The sequence below is a fragment of the Acipenser ruthenus genome, chromosome 32 (assembly GCF_902713425.1).
Source record: "Acipenser ruthenus chromosome 32, fAciRut3.2 maternal haplotype, whole genome shotgun sequence".
NCBI lineage: Eukaryota > Metazoa > Chordata > Actinopteri > Acipenseriformes > Acipenseridae > Acipenser > Acipenser ruthenus.
The window spans coordinates 5,164,991-5,183,764 of record NC_081220.1 but is presented as its reverse complement, the minus strand read 5'-3'; the positions used below and the strand labels follow the sequence as shown (position 1 = coordinate 5,183,764).

Below are 18,774 nucleotides of genomic sequence, written 5' to 3'. Positions count from 1 at the left end.
GGTGTCTGTCTGGCTGTTGCTCTGGCTGGCAGTCTGCTCCCCTAGCCCTGCCTATTCCTGCCCCAGGCTGTGTGTCTGTTACCTCTCCCCGATGACGGTCAGCTGCCAGTCTCAGAACTTCTCGGCGGTGCCGGCCGGCATTCCCTACGACAGCCAAAGAGTATTCCTCCAAAACAACTGCATCACAGAGCTGCGGGCGCAGTCCTTCGGCTTCCAGACACAGGTACCATCTTGCCCTGTTCACACTTCACAATTATTTGTAACCCCCTTTTCTCCCCCAATTTATAAATTGTTTTTAAGACTATGTCTGCCTCACCACTGCTGCTGCTGCTGCTGCTGCGATCTCCCCCGCAGTGACTCCTTCTCGGCTGGGAGAGGCTGGAGATAGACAAACGCACTCAAGCTTTTGTCCTCAAACAACAACGTGCAAGCCCACACAATAATCTAAATGTAATTCAATTCCAGTACTTATTTTGTTCATATATGTAGTCTTTTACAGAGTTTTTTAAACATACATATATAATTACAGGAAGGTAGGATGTCGGAGACAAATAGAAAATGTATGGGGGGGTCCCTCTTTTAAGAGACACTATTTGACTGTCCCTTGAGTGCAGGTCTCTTAATACAGGTTTGACTGTAACTCGAAATTGAGCTTGAAAATGATCTTCCTCTCTCTCCCCCTCCTCTCTCTCTCCCTCTCATCAGGTCCTGTGGCTCTACTCCAACAACATCTGCTCCATCAAACCCGATTCCTTCAGCGACATGCGAGATCTGGAGGAGCTGGACCTGGGGGATAACCCCTCCCTGCGCACCCTCCATCCCGACTCCTTCCGGGGGCTGGACAAGCTGCAGAGCCTGCACATATACCGCTGCCAGCTGGGGACCCTGCCCGGAAACATCTTCAAAAAACTCTACAGCCTGCAGTTCCTTTACCTGCAGGACAACCTGCTGCAACACATCCAGGTGAGAGAGAGAGAGAGAGAGAGAGAGAGAGAGAGAGAGAGAGAGAGAGACCTCCTATCTAATACAGTGTGCCTCCAACCCTGCTCCTGGAGCCCCCCCATCCCCCCCATCCTATCTAATACAGTGTGTCTCCAACCCTGCTCCTTGAGCCCCCCCCACCCCCCCCATCCTATCTAATACAGTGTGTCTCAACCCTGCTCCTGGAGAGCCCCCTCTATCCTATCTAATACAGTGTGTCTCAACCCTGCTCCTGGAGAGCCCCCTCTATCCTATCTAATACAGTGTGTCTCAATCCTGCTCCTGGATAGCCCCCTCTATCCTATCTAATACAGTGTGTCTCAACCCTGCTCCTGGAGAGCCCCCTCTATCCTATCTAATAGAGTGTGTCTCAATCCTGCTCCTGGAGAGCCCCCTCTATCCTATCTAATACAATGTGTCTCAATCCTGCTCCTGGAGAGCCCCCTCTATCCTATCTAATACAGTGTGTCTCAACCCTGCTCCTGGAGAGCCCCCTCTATCCTATCTAATACAGTGTGTCTCAATCCTGCTCCTGGTGGGGTTGACAGGAGGCAGATACATACAGGAGAGCTATAACACAAATAATTTTAATTTCATAATTTAACATACAAATTTTTGGTAGTACTGAATTTTGTGCCAAATATCAATCTCTGTCCCTCCCCTTCCCCCTCCCTCTCTCTCCCCCTCTCAGGACAATCTCTTCTCAGACCTGGTGAATCTCACTCACCTCTTCCTCCACGGCAACCGAATCCGAGTCCTGTCTGAAAATGTCTTCAGAGGGCTGGTCAACCTGGACAGGCTCCTCCTCCACGAGATCCGAGTGCGACGGGTCAACTGCAAATCCTTCAGGGACCTGGGTCACCTCACCACCCTGTTCCTCTTCAACAACGCCCTAACAGACCTCCCTGCTTCGGCCGTCTACTATCTCTCGTCCCTGCAGTTCCTCAGACTCAACGGAAACCCCTGGAGCTGCTCCTGCCAGGCCCGCCCTCTCTGGGAATGGTTCCGTCAGGTCCGGATCTCCAGCTCCGAGATCCTCTGCGCCGGTCCCGAGGAAAGGAAAGGTCTAGATTTGAGGTTCTTGAGAGAAATCGATTTCGCTCCCTGCCCCATGATGCCTTACTATCCGAGAGCCCGCGTCACTTACACCTTCAGCACCAGAACGAGATGGTGGTTCCCCAAATCGGGCAAGGCAAGCGGGGGGAATTCGGACAAATCTAAAGGCTTGGATGGAAAGAAAGGACAACAGCAAGACAACAGTTACATCAGTCCAGATAAAAGTCAAACCAAAAGTTACGAAGCTGAGTCCACATTGACGAAAGTTAAAGAGCAAGACTACTGGGAGAAATATGAAAACGAAGACTCCACTATTCGTTGTTACAAGTTGGATTGTTTGAAAGAAGCAAACGGGAAATCCAGAGGTGTTTGTCCAGACGCGTCCCTCTTTCTCCTCTCTCTCTCCCTCACTCTCACCCTCTCCCTCTCTCTCACCCTTCACTTTCTTTTTCCTGAAACCATGTGAAGAGCATTTGTGAATTTCCCCTTAAAGTCTATATTGAAAAGATATTACGATTCAATTACTGCTCTGCAGTGTTGAGTTTCCTATAGACCAGCTCTGCTCTGAAACTGCTGTGTGATAATGAGTCTCATTTAAACTGCTGTGCAATAGGGAGTCTTATTGAAACTGCTGTGCAATAGGGAGTCTTATTGAAACTGCTGTGCAATAGGGAGTCACATTGAAAGTGTTGTTTGATAGGGAGTCTCATTGAAACTGCTGTGTGATAGGGAGTCTCATTGAAACTGCTGTGCAATTGGCAGTCTCATTGAAACTGCTGTGTGACAGGGAGTCTTATTGAAACTGCCGTGTGATAGGGAGTGTCATTGAAACTGCTGTGAAATAGGATGAGTCTCATTGAAACTGCTGTGTGATAGGGAGTCTTATTGAAACTGCTGTGTGATAGGGAGTCTTATTGAAATTGCTGTGTAATAGGGAGTCTCATTGAAACTGCTGTGCGATAGGGAGTCTCATTGAAAGTGTTTGAGAGAGACCCAGGGAAAGCACTGTTTTAAAAGGAACTAATCTAAAAAGTTATATAAAAAAATGAAATTTTGTCTTTCCTATAGACTCGCTCTGTACAGCTCTGCAGTGTTGATCTCTCTTTCCTTTTAACCTGCTCTGTGCAGCTCTGCAGTGTTGAGTTTCTTATATACCTGCTCTGTGCAGCTCTGCAGTTTTGAGTTTCCTATAGACCTGCTCTGTGCAGCTCTGCAGTGTTGAGTTTCCTACAGACCTGCTCTGTGCAGCTCTGCAGTGTTGAGTTTCCTACAGACCTGCTCTGTGCAGCTCTGCCGTCTTGAGTTTCCTACAGACCTGCTCTGTGCAGCTCTGCAGTGTTGAGTTTCCTACAGACCTGCTCTGTGCAGCTCTGCAGTGTTGAGTTTCCTATAGACCTGCTCTGTGCAGCTCTGCAGTGTTGAGTTTCCTATAGACCTGCTCTGTGCAGCTCTGTTCATAATGAATTACAAATTACACTTCTTTTAAAGTGTTTTGCCATTTTTTTCCCAGTTTTATGTCTCTCTCTCTCTTTGACTTTCTTAATTGCTACGAAAATCCCTACAAAATATTCTGCAACTGTTTTAAGATGTTTAAAGATTATATATATATATATATATATATATATATATATATATATATATATATATATATATATATACACACAAAATGTGTTTCAGGTGTTACAATTTGAAACTGTTTTCTTTTTAGTTTGAAATTGCGTGTATTTTATTTAATTTCAGTGGAAAATGACTTTTTTTTTTTTTTAAGGGACTGGTCCATTTAGGTGCAGTCAAAGAGAGGGGTGAGGGAGTTTGGACTAGTAATAATACTATAATAATAATAATACTAATACTACTAATAATAATAATAATAATAATAATAATAATAATAATAATAATAATAATAATAATAATAATAATAATAATAATAATAATAATAATAATAATAATAATATGCACAATAGCCTTTGACCAATCACCCCCTATACTATCTAAAATGGACTGTTCCGTGTTACTTTGTACTTTTTTTTTTCTAAAGGTGTTGGATTGACTGAATTTGTGTAATTTTAGGAATTTGTTTATAAAGTTGTGTATTGATTTTTTTCATTTATGTATTTTTATTTGTTTATTTTGTTCATTCATTTTCATAATTGTTAGATCTCAGGAATTTAACTTTTTACAACATTTTATGGATTTTAAAAACAGCACTGTACTGTACTGGGGATCTGAGAGCCAGCTAATTCAATACAGTCCAGTCTAATCTAACAGCACGGTACTGTACTGGGGATCTGAGAGCCAGCTAATTCAATACAGTCCAGTCTAATCTAACAGCACTGTACTGTACTGGGGATCTGAGAGCCAGCTAATTCAATACAGTCCAGTCTAATCTAACAGCACGGTACTGTACTGGGGATCTGAGAGCCAGCTAATTCAATACAGTCCAGTCTAATCTAACAGCACGGTACTGTACTGGAGATATGAGAGCCAGCTAATTCAATACAGTCCAGTCTAATCTAACAGCACGGTACTGTACTGGGGATCTGAGAGCCAGCTAATTCAATACAGTCCAGTCTAATCTAACAGCACGGTACTGTACTGGGGATCTGAGAGCCAGCTAATTCAATACAGTCCAGTCTAATCTAACAGCACGGTACTGTACTGGGGATCTGAGAGCCAGCTAATTCAATACAGTCCAGTCTAATCTAACAGCACGGTACTGTACTGTACTGGACATTTTGGTAGGGAATGTGTTCACATGCGACAATTGACAAGCTCTTACCAAGATGGCAGCCCAACAACAAACAGAAAAAAAACGAAAAAATGAAAAAACGAGGGGATATGGCAGGAAGACAAGTAAGAGAATAATCTTTATTTATTGTATTTTCTTAATTAAACAGGAAATAGGAAACTTTTTTTTCTCAATGTCTTTTCTGTGTTTTCAACGTGTTGTGTTGTCAGGATACCGTACACACTTAACTCGCTCAGTCAAAAATAGATTTTTTGAAGCTTAACTATTTAATTTATTTTGTTGTAATATTTTAAAAAAATCTCCCAATTTGGAATATCCAATTGTTATTTTTATGGCGCTGCTGCAACTTCCCGTATCGACTCGGGAGAACGAAGACTCATCATGCGCATCCTCTGAAACAAACGCCGTCAGCCACCCTCCTCTTGTCACACTGCAACAGCAAAGACAACCGCACCTGGCTGTAGCGGTGTTGGAGGAAACGCAGTTCCGCCCACAACTCGCAGGCGACCGGTCGCCACAGGAGTTGCTGGAGCTTGTTGAGACAATGATTACCAAGCTGACCTAAGCCCTCCCAACCCGGGTGGCACTCTGCCAATTGTACGCCGCCCCCTCGGCGTTCCTGTCGGCGATGGCATTGTTCCACAGTCGGCGATGGCATAGTCTGGATTGGAACCAGCGATCTCCAGGCTATAGGGCACACCCTGCATTTCAGATGAAGCGCCTCAGCTGGATGCGCCACTCTCCCCCCTCAACAATTCATCAATTCAGTAATTCAGTAGGCTACATTTGACCCGTTCAGTTAATCAGTGCAGTGTTTTTCACTAGTTTTCTGTTAGGTTCTCATCTGTTTTCTTTCTCAGTATTAGCCGTGATTTCCTGGAAAATGTGACAGTGGCGACCTGCAAGTTTGGTCCATCCATAATTAAATACTCTACTGCAGTTACTACTTGCTCTTAAATATAACTCTATTTAAGGGTGGGCATATAATAGTGGTCAGTCTACAGGAACCAGGGACTGAGGCAATAGGCAAGTTCCTGCTTCAAGTAATTTTTAATTAACTACATTTGGTAACTTTGTAAGGTGGTGTTTGAATTAGCTGAGTTGGTGTGTGATTAGTACCAGGTGAGTGGTTTAATTGTACAGAAGTTGATTTGCTATCTGATTGGTTTCCACGCAGTTGTTCTTTTTATATTAAGCAGCCTATTTCTGCGCCAGCCAACAGAAGAGCCTCAACAAAAGAGCCGGGAGTCTAGCTGTGGGAGTCCAGCAAGGGGAGGCCTGCGCTGAGACGCTATTCCAATAGATCTAAACCTAACTGGGCTCTAGAAGAAGCTATCTACTAGTCAGGTCTGTACCCTCCACCCTACTGCTCCTACTGTGCCTTTTGTCCTGCTTGCCCTGCTATGACTGTCTCTCACATCCCTGTTCTGTCCTCTCGTCCTCGTCCTCTGCCCTCCCTCCGCTGCTGCTCCTCCAACCCCTCTAACCTCATTTCTCTGCCTCTCCCCCCCTCCCGCACACTCTCTGGTGCACTCTGGAACTGTCACTCTTCTGCTAACAAAGCTGATTTCATATCTGCCTTTGCCTCCCACCTCTCGCTCGATTTCCTTGCTCTCACTGAAACCTGGTTGTCCCCTGATAACACTGTTACTCCTGCTGCCCTGTCCTCTCTCTACGTCCTGACCCATACCCCGCGTCTCACTGGACGGGGAGGTGGGACGGGTCTTCTCCTCTCTCCCTCCTTACTCTTTTCTGTCCCCTCCGATCTCATCTCGCTCTCTGTCAATACCTTTGAATTTCATGCAGTCCAACTAACCTTTCCCTGTCAACTCCTGCTCGTTGTTCTGTACCGCCCCCCTGGGCCTCTCACTCACTTTCTGGATGAACTCGACTATCTACTCTCCTCCCTCCCCTCTCTGTCTACCCCGACTGTCCTGTTGGGTGACTTCAACATCCATCTCTCCAACCCCAGCCACTCTGCTGGATTCCTCCCTCTCCTGCACTCCTTCGACTTCTGTCTCTCTCCGTCCCCTCCTACCCACAAAGCTGGCCGTCAACTGGACCTCACCTTCTCCAGGGCCTGCTGCCCCTCCACCCTCTCTGTCACCCCCCTGGACCTCTATGATCACTATTTCATCTCTTTTTCTCTGTCTCTCCCCCCTCTCCCTGCTCCTCCTACCCCCACTGTCACCTCTCGCCGTAACCTCCGCTCTCTCTCCCCCTCTGTCCTTGCCTCCACTGCTCTCTCTCACCTCCCTCCTATCGACTCCTTTTCACAACTCTCCGTAGACTCTGCTACCTCCACCCTCTTCTCCTCACTCACCTCCTCCCTCGACTCCCTCTGTCCCCTCACCTCCCGTCCTGCTCGCTCCTCCCCTCCCCATCCCTGGCTCTCCTCTGCGCTCCGCTCGGCAAGAATCACACTGCGATCTGCTGAAAAGAAATGGAAGAGAACCAAACTCCCTGCTGCCCTAGACCTTTACCGCACTCTCCTCTCCTCCTTCTCCTCTACTCTCTCCTCTGCTAAATGTGCTTATTTCCAATCTGTAATCCAAGCCTCCACTAACAACCCACGTAAACTATTCTCTACCTTCTCCTCCCTCCTAAACCCTCCCCCCCTCCTCCTCCCTCCTCTATCTCCCCTGATGACTTTGCCTCCTTCTTCTCTTCTAAAATCTCAGATATCCGCAAACTCTTTAACACCTCTCCCTCCCCCGCACCCCCTCCCGCTCCAACTCCTACACCCACTGCAACCCCTACTAACTCACCCCCCTTCTCCACCTTCTTGCCCCTCTCAGACTCTGACCTCTCCTCCCTGCTCCAGGGTCACAAACCCACCACGTGTACCTTGGACCCCCTCCCCACTCACCTCTTTCAAGCTGCTGCTCCTACTCTACTCCTCTTCATCTCCTCCCTCCTCAACACCTCTCTACTTTCTGGTATCTTTCCCTCTGCCTTCAAAAAAGCCTCTATCACTCCCCTCCTCAAAAAACCTACCCTCGACCCCACCTCCCTCCAGAGCTACCGTCCTGTCTCCCTCGTACCCTTCCTCTCCAAAACCCTCGAGCGGACTGTACACCGCTAGCTCTCTGCTTTCCTGTCCAACCACTCTCTGCTTGACCCTCTCCAATCTGGCTTCCGCTCTGCTCACTCCACTGAAACCGCCCTCCTGTCTGTCACCAACTCACTTAAGTGTGCCCGAGCTGCCTCTCTCTCCTCTGTCCTAATTCTCCTCGACCTCTCGGCTGCCTTTGACACTGTTGATCACTCTATTCTACTATCATCTCTCGCTGACCTGGGGATCTCTGGCACTGCTCTGGCCTGGTTCTCCTCCTACCTCTCCAACCGCACTTACCAGGTAACCTGGCGTGGAGCAACCGCCACACCTCACCCTCTCTTAACTGGAGTCCCCCAAGGGTCAGTCTTGGGTCCTCTCCTGTTCTCTCTCTACACCCGCTCCCTGGGCCCCCTCATCGCATCCTATGGTTTCTCATACCATTTCTATGCTGATGATGCTCAGATTTTCCTCTCCTTCCCCACCTCTGACTCCACCATCTCCTCCCGTATCTCTACCTGTCTGTCTGCTATTTCCTCCTGGATGCACTTGCATCACCTCAAACTCAACCTCTCTAAATCTGACCTCCTTTTCTTTCCCTCCTCCTCCCCCTCCTCTGATCTCTCCATCTCTGTTCCTCTGGAATCTACCACACTCTCTCCCTCTTCCTCAGCTAAGAACCTTGGAGTCACCCTGGACCCCTGCCTCTCTTATTCCCAGCACATCTCCACTCTGGCTGCACTTGCCGATTTTTCCTGAGCAACATCCGAAGAATCCGACCCTTCCTCACCAACTATGCTACCCAGCTCCTGGTCCAGGCCCTGGTACTCTCCCGCCTAGACTACTGCAACTCCCTCCTGGCCGGCCTCCCTGCGTCCGCCACCCGTCCGCTCCAGCTCATCCAGAACTCTGCTCCCCGCCTGGTGTTCTCTCTGCCTCGCTTCGCCCACGCTACTCCACTACTCCCGCTCGCTCCACTGGCTCCCGATCACCGCTCGCATCCAGTTCAAGACTCTTGTACTAGCCTACAGATGCCTTGACCAGACTGCACCCAGCTACCTCCAGACCCTCATCTCTCCCTACACCCCCACTCGACCTCTCCACTCCACCTGCACTAGAAGACTGGCTCTACCTCCGCTATGCTCCCCTGCCTCCAGAGCCCGCTCCTTCTCCAGACAGTTGTTTTGTATTTGCCAGCTCGGTCTATGTCACATACCGTACTGTACTCTCCATTCTGTTTTGGGAGCTATTCTTGCAGCACCAAGAATGCTTGCTTAGAAAAGTAAATAGTAGCCTAATGTTTCAGTCTGAAAGAGCGGTCGAGATAGCAGCTTCCTGCAGATTGTTTTTTAAACATGTTTTTTTTTTAAACAGTGAAGCAATTATCACAATCGTTCTTTTGAATTCCTGTCCTATAATCACCATATAATAGTCCCACTGTAGATGTGGACGGAGTCTTGTGCGCTCGCGGGGTGTTTCCCATAGCGGTACCTTGGAAAGCTCCTGCTGTTCCGTGCTTGTGTGAGTCCTGGGGGGATGTGCGCGGAGTTAACGCTTGCTTTTTAAAAGCGTTATTCTATGCCTCGCAAAACTGGTTTTGTGCTTGGCACATACTTTTGAAAATAGCAGGATCACGCATATTGTCGGCCACTCCCCCCATATTGTGCGATGCATACATTTTATTTCTGCACAGCGCAGAATGGATTGTGACGCGCAAAAGGACGTTTCGAATATAGAACATTATGCGCATTTGCACATAACGGCCGTTTAAGTGGTGCGCAAATCTATCCAAGATCGGGCCCAATGACTTCAGTTCTAGTAAGAGCAAGTACAAAACACAGCACGATTTTATAAATGAATAAATACATGAATGCAAATGTAAACAAATACACGTAGAAATACATACTTTTTAAATATAGAAATTATTAAAATGTTTGAATAAATATTGCTATAAATGAATACATGTAGCACAACAATATTGATTTGGCTGATGCTGGTAAATTAAATCTGACCACTAAAACACAAAGCATGTTAAAATAAGTTATTCACAGATGTAGAGATTATTATTTGTGTAATAAATAAATGTAGTTCTAATTAATGAGTTCTAATCTGACGTGGGGTCCTAGGAGGACCCTGAACCACTGACCTCATTCTGCCATGGCTTGGGGAGAGATACTCAGCTGGGGATGGGGCTGCTCTCCTGCGTTCAGTTCTTTTGGAGAACTTCCTGCATGGAGAGCAGTCCAACTCACCCGCCAGTGCTTTGACCGCATGGTCTGCCCCTAAGCATCTGGCGCAGGACCGGTGCTCATCCTGACTGGGCAGCTTTGTCGCGCACTGGTCGCCCTGGTGGAAACCAGCGGAGGACTCAGTTGACTGCACTGACATGGTGACTAGGCGGGATCGGCGCCGAGGAGAACGCTGTCGGTGCCGAACACTCGGTGCCGAGACAGTCTGTGCCGATGGTGGGCGCGGTCGGCACGGAGATGGTTACACCAGTGCCAAGTCAATCGGTGCCGGGTAGGCGCTGTTCCAAGCCTGAAGGTCGGCGGGAGAACCGCGGTGGATGCCGGGGTATGCAGCCGATTCAGCCGAGCTGCTAGGCCCGTGGGGTCTCCTTACAGCACCAGAACAGCTCTCCACACGGTATCTTCAACTACACGAGGCCTCATGTAGTAGAAAAGAGTAATAGCCGCTCGCCAATCTTACAAGAGGGATCGATACGATAAGTTGCGGATGCAACCCCGGTTCCCTGAAAGAGAAAATAACCATCAAGGTATGGGACATTGCCGTCAGGCAGTAGGGATTGGCTGAGCTTTATGTCAAAGCTGCCGATAGGCCTCCGCGCAAGCTGCCGTGTGAGCCCGCCCCCCTGGGAGCTTACTATACGCAGCGCGCGGAGAGTCACCTCCTCTTTTGCCCTTCAGGCCGTGAAGGCCTCCAGAGCGACCTGGCGGCTTGATGGTTATTTTCTCTTTCAGGGAACCGGGGTTGCATCCACAACCTATTGTTCCCTTTCAAGTCGAAAATAACCATCAAGGTATGGGAACAATGTACCCAAGCCGTCGCGAGGGAGGATTCTCGGCAGTAGGACAGCCTTACGTCATAACGCAACTGCGTAGGCAGTACATCTACACATATGCGGAGCTGCGCCTCAGCGTCTATGCTCGCAATGACACCTGTCCCAAGGTGGAATAGTCACACCATATTGTCAACCACTCTAGACGTCCGCAACCTGAGGCGTCATAGAGTGCAACACAGATGCTCCAAATGACGGAGCAGAGGATTCCAGTACATTTAACCGGTAAAACCTCATAAATGTATGCGGTGTAACCCAACTGGCTGCAGCGCAAATGTCAGACATCGGCACCCCTCTAAAGAGGGCCCAGGATGTTGCCATACCCCTAGTGGAATGTGCCTTCAACTGCCCTGGTGGCGGAAGGCCCATAGAATCATATGCTAACTGAATAGCATCCACTATCCAATGAGAAAGGCGTTGCTTAGACAACGGCTGACCCAAAGTTTTAGAAAAATGGCATATGAATAGCTGTTCTGTTTGCCTCACAGTCTTTGTGCGATCAATATAACACCTCAATGCCCGCACAGGGCAGAGCATGTGTAACCGCTCTTCCTCTGGGGAAGAAAAAGGAGGAGGATGGAACGCCATCAACTCGAGCTGTGTGCTGTGCCAACTGCTCCTTTGACTGCGCGCAGACGAGCCAGTCGTACAGATAGTTCAGCAGTCGGATGCCTTGAGCCCGCAAGGGGGCTAAAATGGCGTCCATACACTTCGAAAAGGTTCGAGGAGCTAGAGACAGGCCGAATGGCAGGACACAAAACTCGTAGATCCTGCTCTGAAATGCGAAACGTAGGTACTTCCTGTGACCCGGACAGATGGGAACGTGAAAGTATGCATCTGTGAGGTCTACGGTGGTAAACCAGTCGCCTTGCCGGACAGACTGGACAATGTGCCTGTGCGTAAGCATCTTGAACGACAACACCCATAGGTATTTGTTCAGTACTCACAGATCTAAAATAGGGCGGAGCCCACCGTCCTTTTTTGGCACTAGGAAGTACTTGGAGTAGAACCCCTGGTCGGTCAGAGCAGGGTCTACTAGTTGAATGGCACGCTATTTGAGCAATGCCTGTATTTCTGCATTTAGAGCTGAGGACTGAACCGAGTCCTTCACTGCAGTTACCACCACTCTCCTGAAGGGGGGGGGGGGGGTTTAACCGGAATTGAAGGGTGTACCCGGTGAGTATAGTTTTGCGCACCCAGATGTCGTTGGTGCATTGTTGCCAGAACAGGAGCTGTGGAACAGTGTAGGGGTGGGTTAACGGCTGCCGGGGTTTCTCAGGGCTGCTTAGGCTGCGCTCGCTCACGAGGGGCCTGGCCAGAGCCACGAGGGCGTGGTCTGCTACCTCCTCTGGGGCGCCACCCTCCTCGCTGCGGTCTTGCAAACGCGGGTTGGCTGCGTGCTGAAACCCCCAAAGGGACGGTTTTACTGCCCTGTGAGTGCGCTTGCTGCTGTGGCGGCGCCCTGCGCCATTGGCGCTCCTGCGGCTGCCTTGGCTGGAAAGGCTTGCTTGGCCACATCTTAGCCAACTGCTGCGACGCCTCACGCGCCTTGACGGAGCGTTGCATCATCTCCTCCACCGCTGGGCCAAACGTGTGCCCCGGGGATATAGGAGCATCTAGCAAAGGGGCCTTATCAGGCTCCTGTACCCTGGCCTGAGAGAGCCAGAGCTGCCTCCTTGCCACCACAAGGGAAGCAATGCTCCTGCCCTGTGCTCGCGCATTCAGCTGAGCCAGCTTAACCAAAAGATGCGCAACTGCACCCAGCTCGGTTCTAATTGGAGACCTCTGACCAGCTGTAAGCTGGGAAGATGGGCTCAGAGGGAGCTGAGACGTCACCGGCAGCGACACGACAGATGATGGTGGGGCCAAGACGGTGTGGGACGAGCCCGAGGATGGGGAACGACCTCCAACTGCCTTCCTAGCTCTCTGGCGAAGGGTGCGTGTCTGAAACTCCGCACATAGCTGGCAGTATGCCCTATCTGCCAGGGCAGATGCGGCATGGTCCGGCCCCAAGCATGCGACGCAGTCCTCATGAGGGTCGCTAGCAGGCAACTTGGCCTGACAGGTCACGCAACGGTGGAACCCAGACATAGTAGAACGCTGAAGCGTCTAGTATTGACGCCAAGCACCAAGAGTGTGCGTCGAGCACTGTCGCATTAAACGCCAAGGTGCGCGCGTCGAACGCCAAAGCGTCGGACACCAGCGTCAAGCACCTGAAGTGCGTGCGTCGAGCGCCGCCGCGTCGAGCGCCGAGGTGCGTGCGTTGAGCGTTGAGGGTGCGTGCGTCGAGCGCCGAAGCGTCGAGCACCGAGGTGCGTGCGTCAAACGTCGAGGGTGCGCGCGTCGAGGCGTCGAAGCGTCGAGCACTGAGCCCCAAGTGCAGAAGCACTAAGCACCAAGCGCAGAAGCGCTGCACAAAGCGCCGAAGCGCTGCACCAAGCGCACAAGCGTTGACACCAAAAGCGCCGGAGCGCGAGCGCCAAAGCGCGAGTACCGAGTTTGGAACACTAGCACAGACGCCTAAGCGTCAGCTGACCCGCCATGCGGAGACGCTAAGTGCTGGTACGGCGTCTGATGCTGTGCAATACCTACCTGAAGATGCTGGGGATTTTGCACGTTGGTGGTTGTCTTCCTCTGTATAGTGAAGGGAAGCAAAATGCGCGTGGGCCAAGGCCAACGCAACACGCGTCCGAAAGACAAAATATATACAATATATATAACAAATATATATATATATATACACAATAAAATACAAAAACCCAACACAATAAATTATAAGAACAGAGGAAAGACGGGGAGACCATGAAGAAACGCGATGCCGAAGCAAAGCGAGAAGGAATATATAAAGTAAAACAATATATAATCCTAAATAATAATACAATAACAATAATAATAATAATAATAATAATAATAATAATAATAATAATAATAATAATAACTCCGGAGAGTATAACTGAAATAAACTCGGAGAAGGGGATAAACCAGCTACTCAAGCCTAAGCTTTAGTAAGTACAATCAGTTAAATAGCTCTAAGTCCTACCGCTACTGAGGCTGAAGGCAAAAGAGGCTTGCGCGGAGGCCTATCGGCAGCTTTGACATAAAGCTCAGCCAATCCCTACTGCCTGACGGCAATGTCCCATACCTTGATGGGTTATTTTCGACTTGAAAGGGAACGTGTACATTAAAAGTCTATAAACATCTTTAACACAATCATCTGTGTTCCAATAGCGGTTAATCCACATGGTGATCAATAAAGTGAATGCTGGTTTTGTTCACATATTCGCAAGACGTTTTCACGATTCACACATATTCTGAAAAAGCACACTAGAATATAGTAATGAAAGGACAGGAAAATAACTGCTTTATTGGCTCTGGTATTGTATCGTCACCTTGATTACTGTCTGTAAGAAAGAGGCATTAATCAAAAACCTAATTATGTAAGGTTCCCAATGCGCAAATATGCAGCATATTAAATCTTCCCACATGAATGTCAAATACGTACTGACAAGTACGGCCCTTTCCCAATGTAACACTCTGCTGTGTTTGAACACCAACGATGGCTTGGATATGTATTAAACCACGATACTATTGTTCCCACTTTCTTTATTACTACCAAATGTGCTTTTCGCGTCAGCCCTTGTGGCCTAATGGATAAGGCACTGGCTTTTTAAGCCATGGATTGTGGTTTCGAGTCCCATCTGGGGTGTGATTTTGTTATAGGAGGCTGTGTGGTCCAGTGGTTAAAGATAAAGGGCTTTTAACCAGGAGGTCCCCCGGTACAAATCCCACCTCAGCCACTGACTCATTGTGTGACCCTGAGCAAGTCACTTAACCTCCTTGTGCTCCGTTTTTCGGGTGAGATGTAAATGTAAGAGACTCTACAGCTGATGCATAGTTCACACACCCTAGTCTCTGTAAGTTGCCATGTATAATAAAATCGAACATAATTATGGTATGTTTTATTAGCATGAAATACTTTGTAGATCTTGTTATCTGCTAAGTCCGCTCACGCTAGCCAGAACGTGCTCGAGTGCTCTGGCAACAGCCATGAAGCAAGTCAATTTTTCAGTTCAATTAAATAACTACTTTGTTTTTGTGGATGGGGGTGTTTCTTGAAAAGATCAGTTAAATAGCTACGTATTTTGAAATAAAGATGTATTCATTATTATGAACGTTAACAAAAATTATATTTTATTTACATTTCCCACGTGTGCTTGACTTGTACAAATCTGACAGTTTCAACAAAGACATTTGACTTCGGTTCATTAGTTAGCCTATACTGCCATCTACAGCATTACTACAGGTTTCGTTTACTACTTTTGGATATTTTCACAAATACTCGTGCGAGCATGTAGTCGTGGCCGAGTGGTTAAGGCGATGGACTAGAAATCCATTGGGGTTTCCCCGCGCAGGTTCGAATCCTGCCGACTACGTAAGCTTTGTTTTTAATTGATTGTATGTGCTCATTGGTAATACATGTTTAAAGCTCAGGAAGTCTGAAATATTACTGGTTGTTCTTCATATCGCTTCGGTTCATTTTGTTAAAGAATGTTCATTTTGGCACCATTACAAATGCTGTGGTTTCTTTAAAGAAGAAAAGCCGTGGCCCGTACGGGGATCGAACCCGCGACCTTGGCGTTATTAGTACCACGCTCTAACCAACTGAGCTAACCGGCCACACACTCGAAACTTGACATTATGATTGTTCTACCAAGATGTTCTCATGTTAAACTGAACAATAACACATTCAAAGTATTGGAAAGGCATAATTAGAGGCCTCGTCATAATGAGGCAGCTTAACAGTGTGAAGGATGTGGTGAGGTGCAGGCTTGCGGTGACTTTCTCTCATTTAACGACCTTGTGATTTGAATACTAACAAGAAAAACAAATCAAATTACCAAGCATTCGGTGGACGTTTTAAGAAATAAATAAACAAACAGATTTGTCAGAAGTGGGATTCGAACCCACGCCCCCAGAGAGACTGTGACCTGAACGCAGCGCCTTAGACCGCTCGGCCATCCTGACTTACACCGACGACTTTGCACAACACTGCAGTACACTGCTGAACCTCCAATGTCTGACGCTACAGTAAATCACCTGGTGTGTGTGTGAACTTATTCTTTATCTGTTTATATTAAGGAGGGCGACCTGTTTCGTCGCATTCTATATGGGATCACAAGGACACTCCTCTTACAGACAGAAAATATACGGCAAACAGAGCGATCGCTTCACGGTTAGAAACAAATCAGAACAGTCTGTTAGCAAATTAACTTCATTAAAAAACCACACAGACATTACATAAATGTTACAGATATGTTTCGTAGACACAAAAGTTGTAACATAATTGAGTACATTTGTAAACTATCCGCCAGTAACAGACATTATCTCACACTATCTCTAGTTTCAAACGCATTATCACAGGCGGCACAATTACGACATGGAAAAAATCCAGTATATTTGTCCAGTACACCTAGATCTCTCGAACATTAAAATGAGTCAGCCCTTAAAAAAACACTGTCCGTGTTCATTTCTATGTATATGACATTGTCTATACACAATACCTGTCATGTAAGCCTATTGGTATCAAACCGATCACAATTAATGTGATCCGTGTTTTCAGTCAGATTGATAGTTTTAATCAATCATCGAAAAAAGCAGCAGTGCTTTGCAACTGTAGTTCGTCTTGCGTACCTTTTGGTAAGATACCCACTCAGAACGTGTCCGCTTCCTCCAGCCCCCTAAGGAACACTTGAGCGGTCATCAATAAAGGGAGCAGTTGGCCAAAAAAAAAAACCACTCGCTGTCTCCTTCACGCTCAAAAACGAACACTCTCACTCTTCCTCGTGGATAGCGAGTCCACACACTTTATAAACGCATTTCGCTGGCAAATCACTATAGAAATGATCCCTGAAAGTATTGTTTTATGGGCAAGTGGCTAACCGTCTCCCTCCAACTCTGAGTGGCACCGGTAGCTGTGCCGCTGACAAATAAACAGGAGCTTTCATAATGCAATTGCTGTTGCCCAGTGAGGTGTTACAACAACATTTCAAACTCATTCCAGACTGCAGGCGGTTAAAAGCTTAATTGGGTTCAAGTTTCTCATATGATTTAAAAAGTAGGAGCCAGTTGCCTCATTTGCATTGTCTGCCTTCCTCCTTTGCACTGTGAAGTCTATCAAATTTGTGCTTAAAATCTGAATACGATTCCCATTTGAATCGTGTATATTTGGTTTCCATTTTAGCAATATGCATACACACTGTTCTGTTGAGCTCCCAGGGTGTTATCTAATAAAACACCATAATCGGTTAGCATGTTCGGCTGTTAATCGAAATTTTGGTGTTTCAAGCCCACGCAGAGATGATGCTTTTTGCATTTCTTTATATGATTAGAAAATGGCACTATAATACGTTTTTATTTCCTCCAATTACACTGAAGAAAAAATTTGCTGTTTTTTTAATTCAAAAAATTAATTAAGAAAAAATAGCTCTAGTGCTGTTTGCAAAAACCCGGGATCGAAGCAGGGATCGTTACAGTCTAACGCTCTCCCAACTGAGCTATTTCAGCTTGACGCGATTGTGCTATCGAGACAGCATTCTTTTCGTCAATCGTCTTTTTGTCAAGCCAGTAAACCTGCATGTAATGAGAAACGTTCAACAGATCGGAAACACCACAATAGAATCCAATGCCTTTGCAAATGTGTTTCCAAACTGTTAGTTTTTCTCCCAAATGCGGTTTCTCAAAAAATGGTTTTGCCTACTTTTTATTATTATGATTACTTTTTCCAGAGTAAGACCAAAAGGCAAACATCCAGGAAATAGTTAAACACTGTTACAGCGCTTGAACTGTCTCAACAAACGTTTAGCTCTAAAATGTGTACATTAAAAGTCTATTAACATCTTTAACACAATCATCTGTGTTCCAATAGCGGTTAATCCACATGGTGATCAATAAAGTGAATGCTGGCTTTGTTCACATATTCGCAAGACGTTTTCACGATTCACGCATATTCTGAACAAGCACACTAGAATATGGTAATGAAAGGACAGGAAAATAACTGCTTTATTGGCTCTGGTCTTGTATCGTCACCTTGATTACTGTCCGTAAGAAAGTGGCATTAATCAAAAACCTAATTATGTAAGGTTCCCAATGCGCAAATACGCAGCATACTTAAACTTCTTCACAATCTTAAATCTTCCCACATGAATGTCAAATACGTACTGACAAGTACGGCCCTTTCCCAGTGTAACACTCTGCTGTGTTTGAACACCAACGATGGCTTGGATATGATGTATTAAACCACGATACTATTGTTCCCACTTTCTTTATTACTACCAAATGTGCTTTTCGTGTCAGCCCTTGTGGCCTAATGGATAAGGCACTGGCTTTCTAAGCCATGGATTGTGGTTTCGAGTCCCATCTGGGGTGTGATTTTGTTATAGGAGGCTGTGTGGTCCAGTGGTTAAAGATAAAGGGCTTTTAACCAGGAGGTCCCCCGGTACAAATCCCACTTCAGCCACTGACTCATTGTGTGACCCTGAGCAAGTCACTTAACCTCCTTGTGCTCCGTTTTTCGGGTGAGATGTAAATGTAAGTGACTCTACAGCTGATGCATAGTTCACACACCCTAGTCTCTGTAAGTTGCCATGTATAATAAAATCGGAAATAATTATGGTATGTTTTATTAGCATGAAATATTTTGTAGATCTTGTTATCTGCTAAGTCCGCTCACGCTAGCCAGAACGTGCTCGAGTGCTCTGGCAACAGCCATGAAGCAAGTCAATTTTTCAGTTCAATTAAATAACTACTTTGTTTTTTGGATGGGGGTGTTTTTTGAAAAGATCAGTTAAATAGCTA

The 18,774-nt window shown here is 46.9% G+C and overlaps 1 protein-coding gene and 4 non-coding genes across 5 annotated transcripts; 2 read left to right on the top strand and 3 right to left on the bottom strand.

Annotated features, from left to right (window-relative positions):
- Positions 1–37: 37 nt before the first annotated feature.
- LOC131703078 (reticulon-4 receptor-like 2) lies at positions 38–10,444 on the top strand (the record flags this gene model as incomplete). Its single annotated transcript, XM_059005943.1, has 4 exons — positions 38–223; positions 706–963; positions 1,673–2,402; positions 10,239–10,444. Coding segments are annotated over 4 exons (1,380 nt in total), but the record flags the coding sequence as incomplete, so codon positions are not given.
- A 4,827-nt stretch (positions 10,445–15,271) lies between these two features.
- trnas-aga (transfer RNA serine (anticodon AGA)) lies at positions 15,272–15,353 on the top strand. The gene has a single exon. It is a non-coding gene; the product is annotated as a tRNA-Ser (tRNA).
- Positions 15,354–15,523: 170 nt separating this feature from the next.
- On the bottom strand, positions 15,524–15,597 carry trnai-aau (transfer RNA isoleucine (anticodon AAU)). Its single transcript has one exon. It is a non-coding gene; the product is annotated as a tRNA-Ile (tRNA).
- A 266-nt stretch (positions 15,598–15,863) lies between these two features.
- trnal-cag (transfer RNA leucine (anticodon CAG)) lies at positions 15,864–15,945 on the bottom strand. Its single transcript has one exon. It is a non-coding gene; the product is annotated as a tRNA-Leu (tRNA).
- A 680-nt stretch (positions 15,946–16,625) lies between these two features.
- On the bottom strand, positions 16,626–16,843 carry LOC117395679 (small nucleolar RNA U3). Its single transcript, XR_004543611.3, has one exon. It is a non-coding gene; the product is annotated as a small nucleolar RNA U3 (small nucleolar RNA).
- Between the last annotated feature and the right edge of the window lie 1,931 nt (positions 16,844–18,774).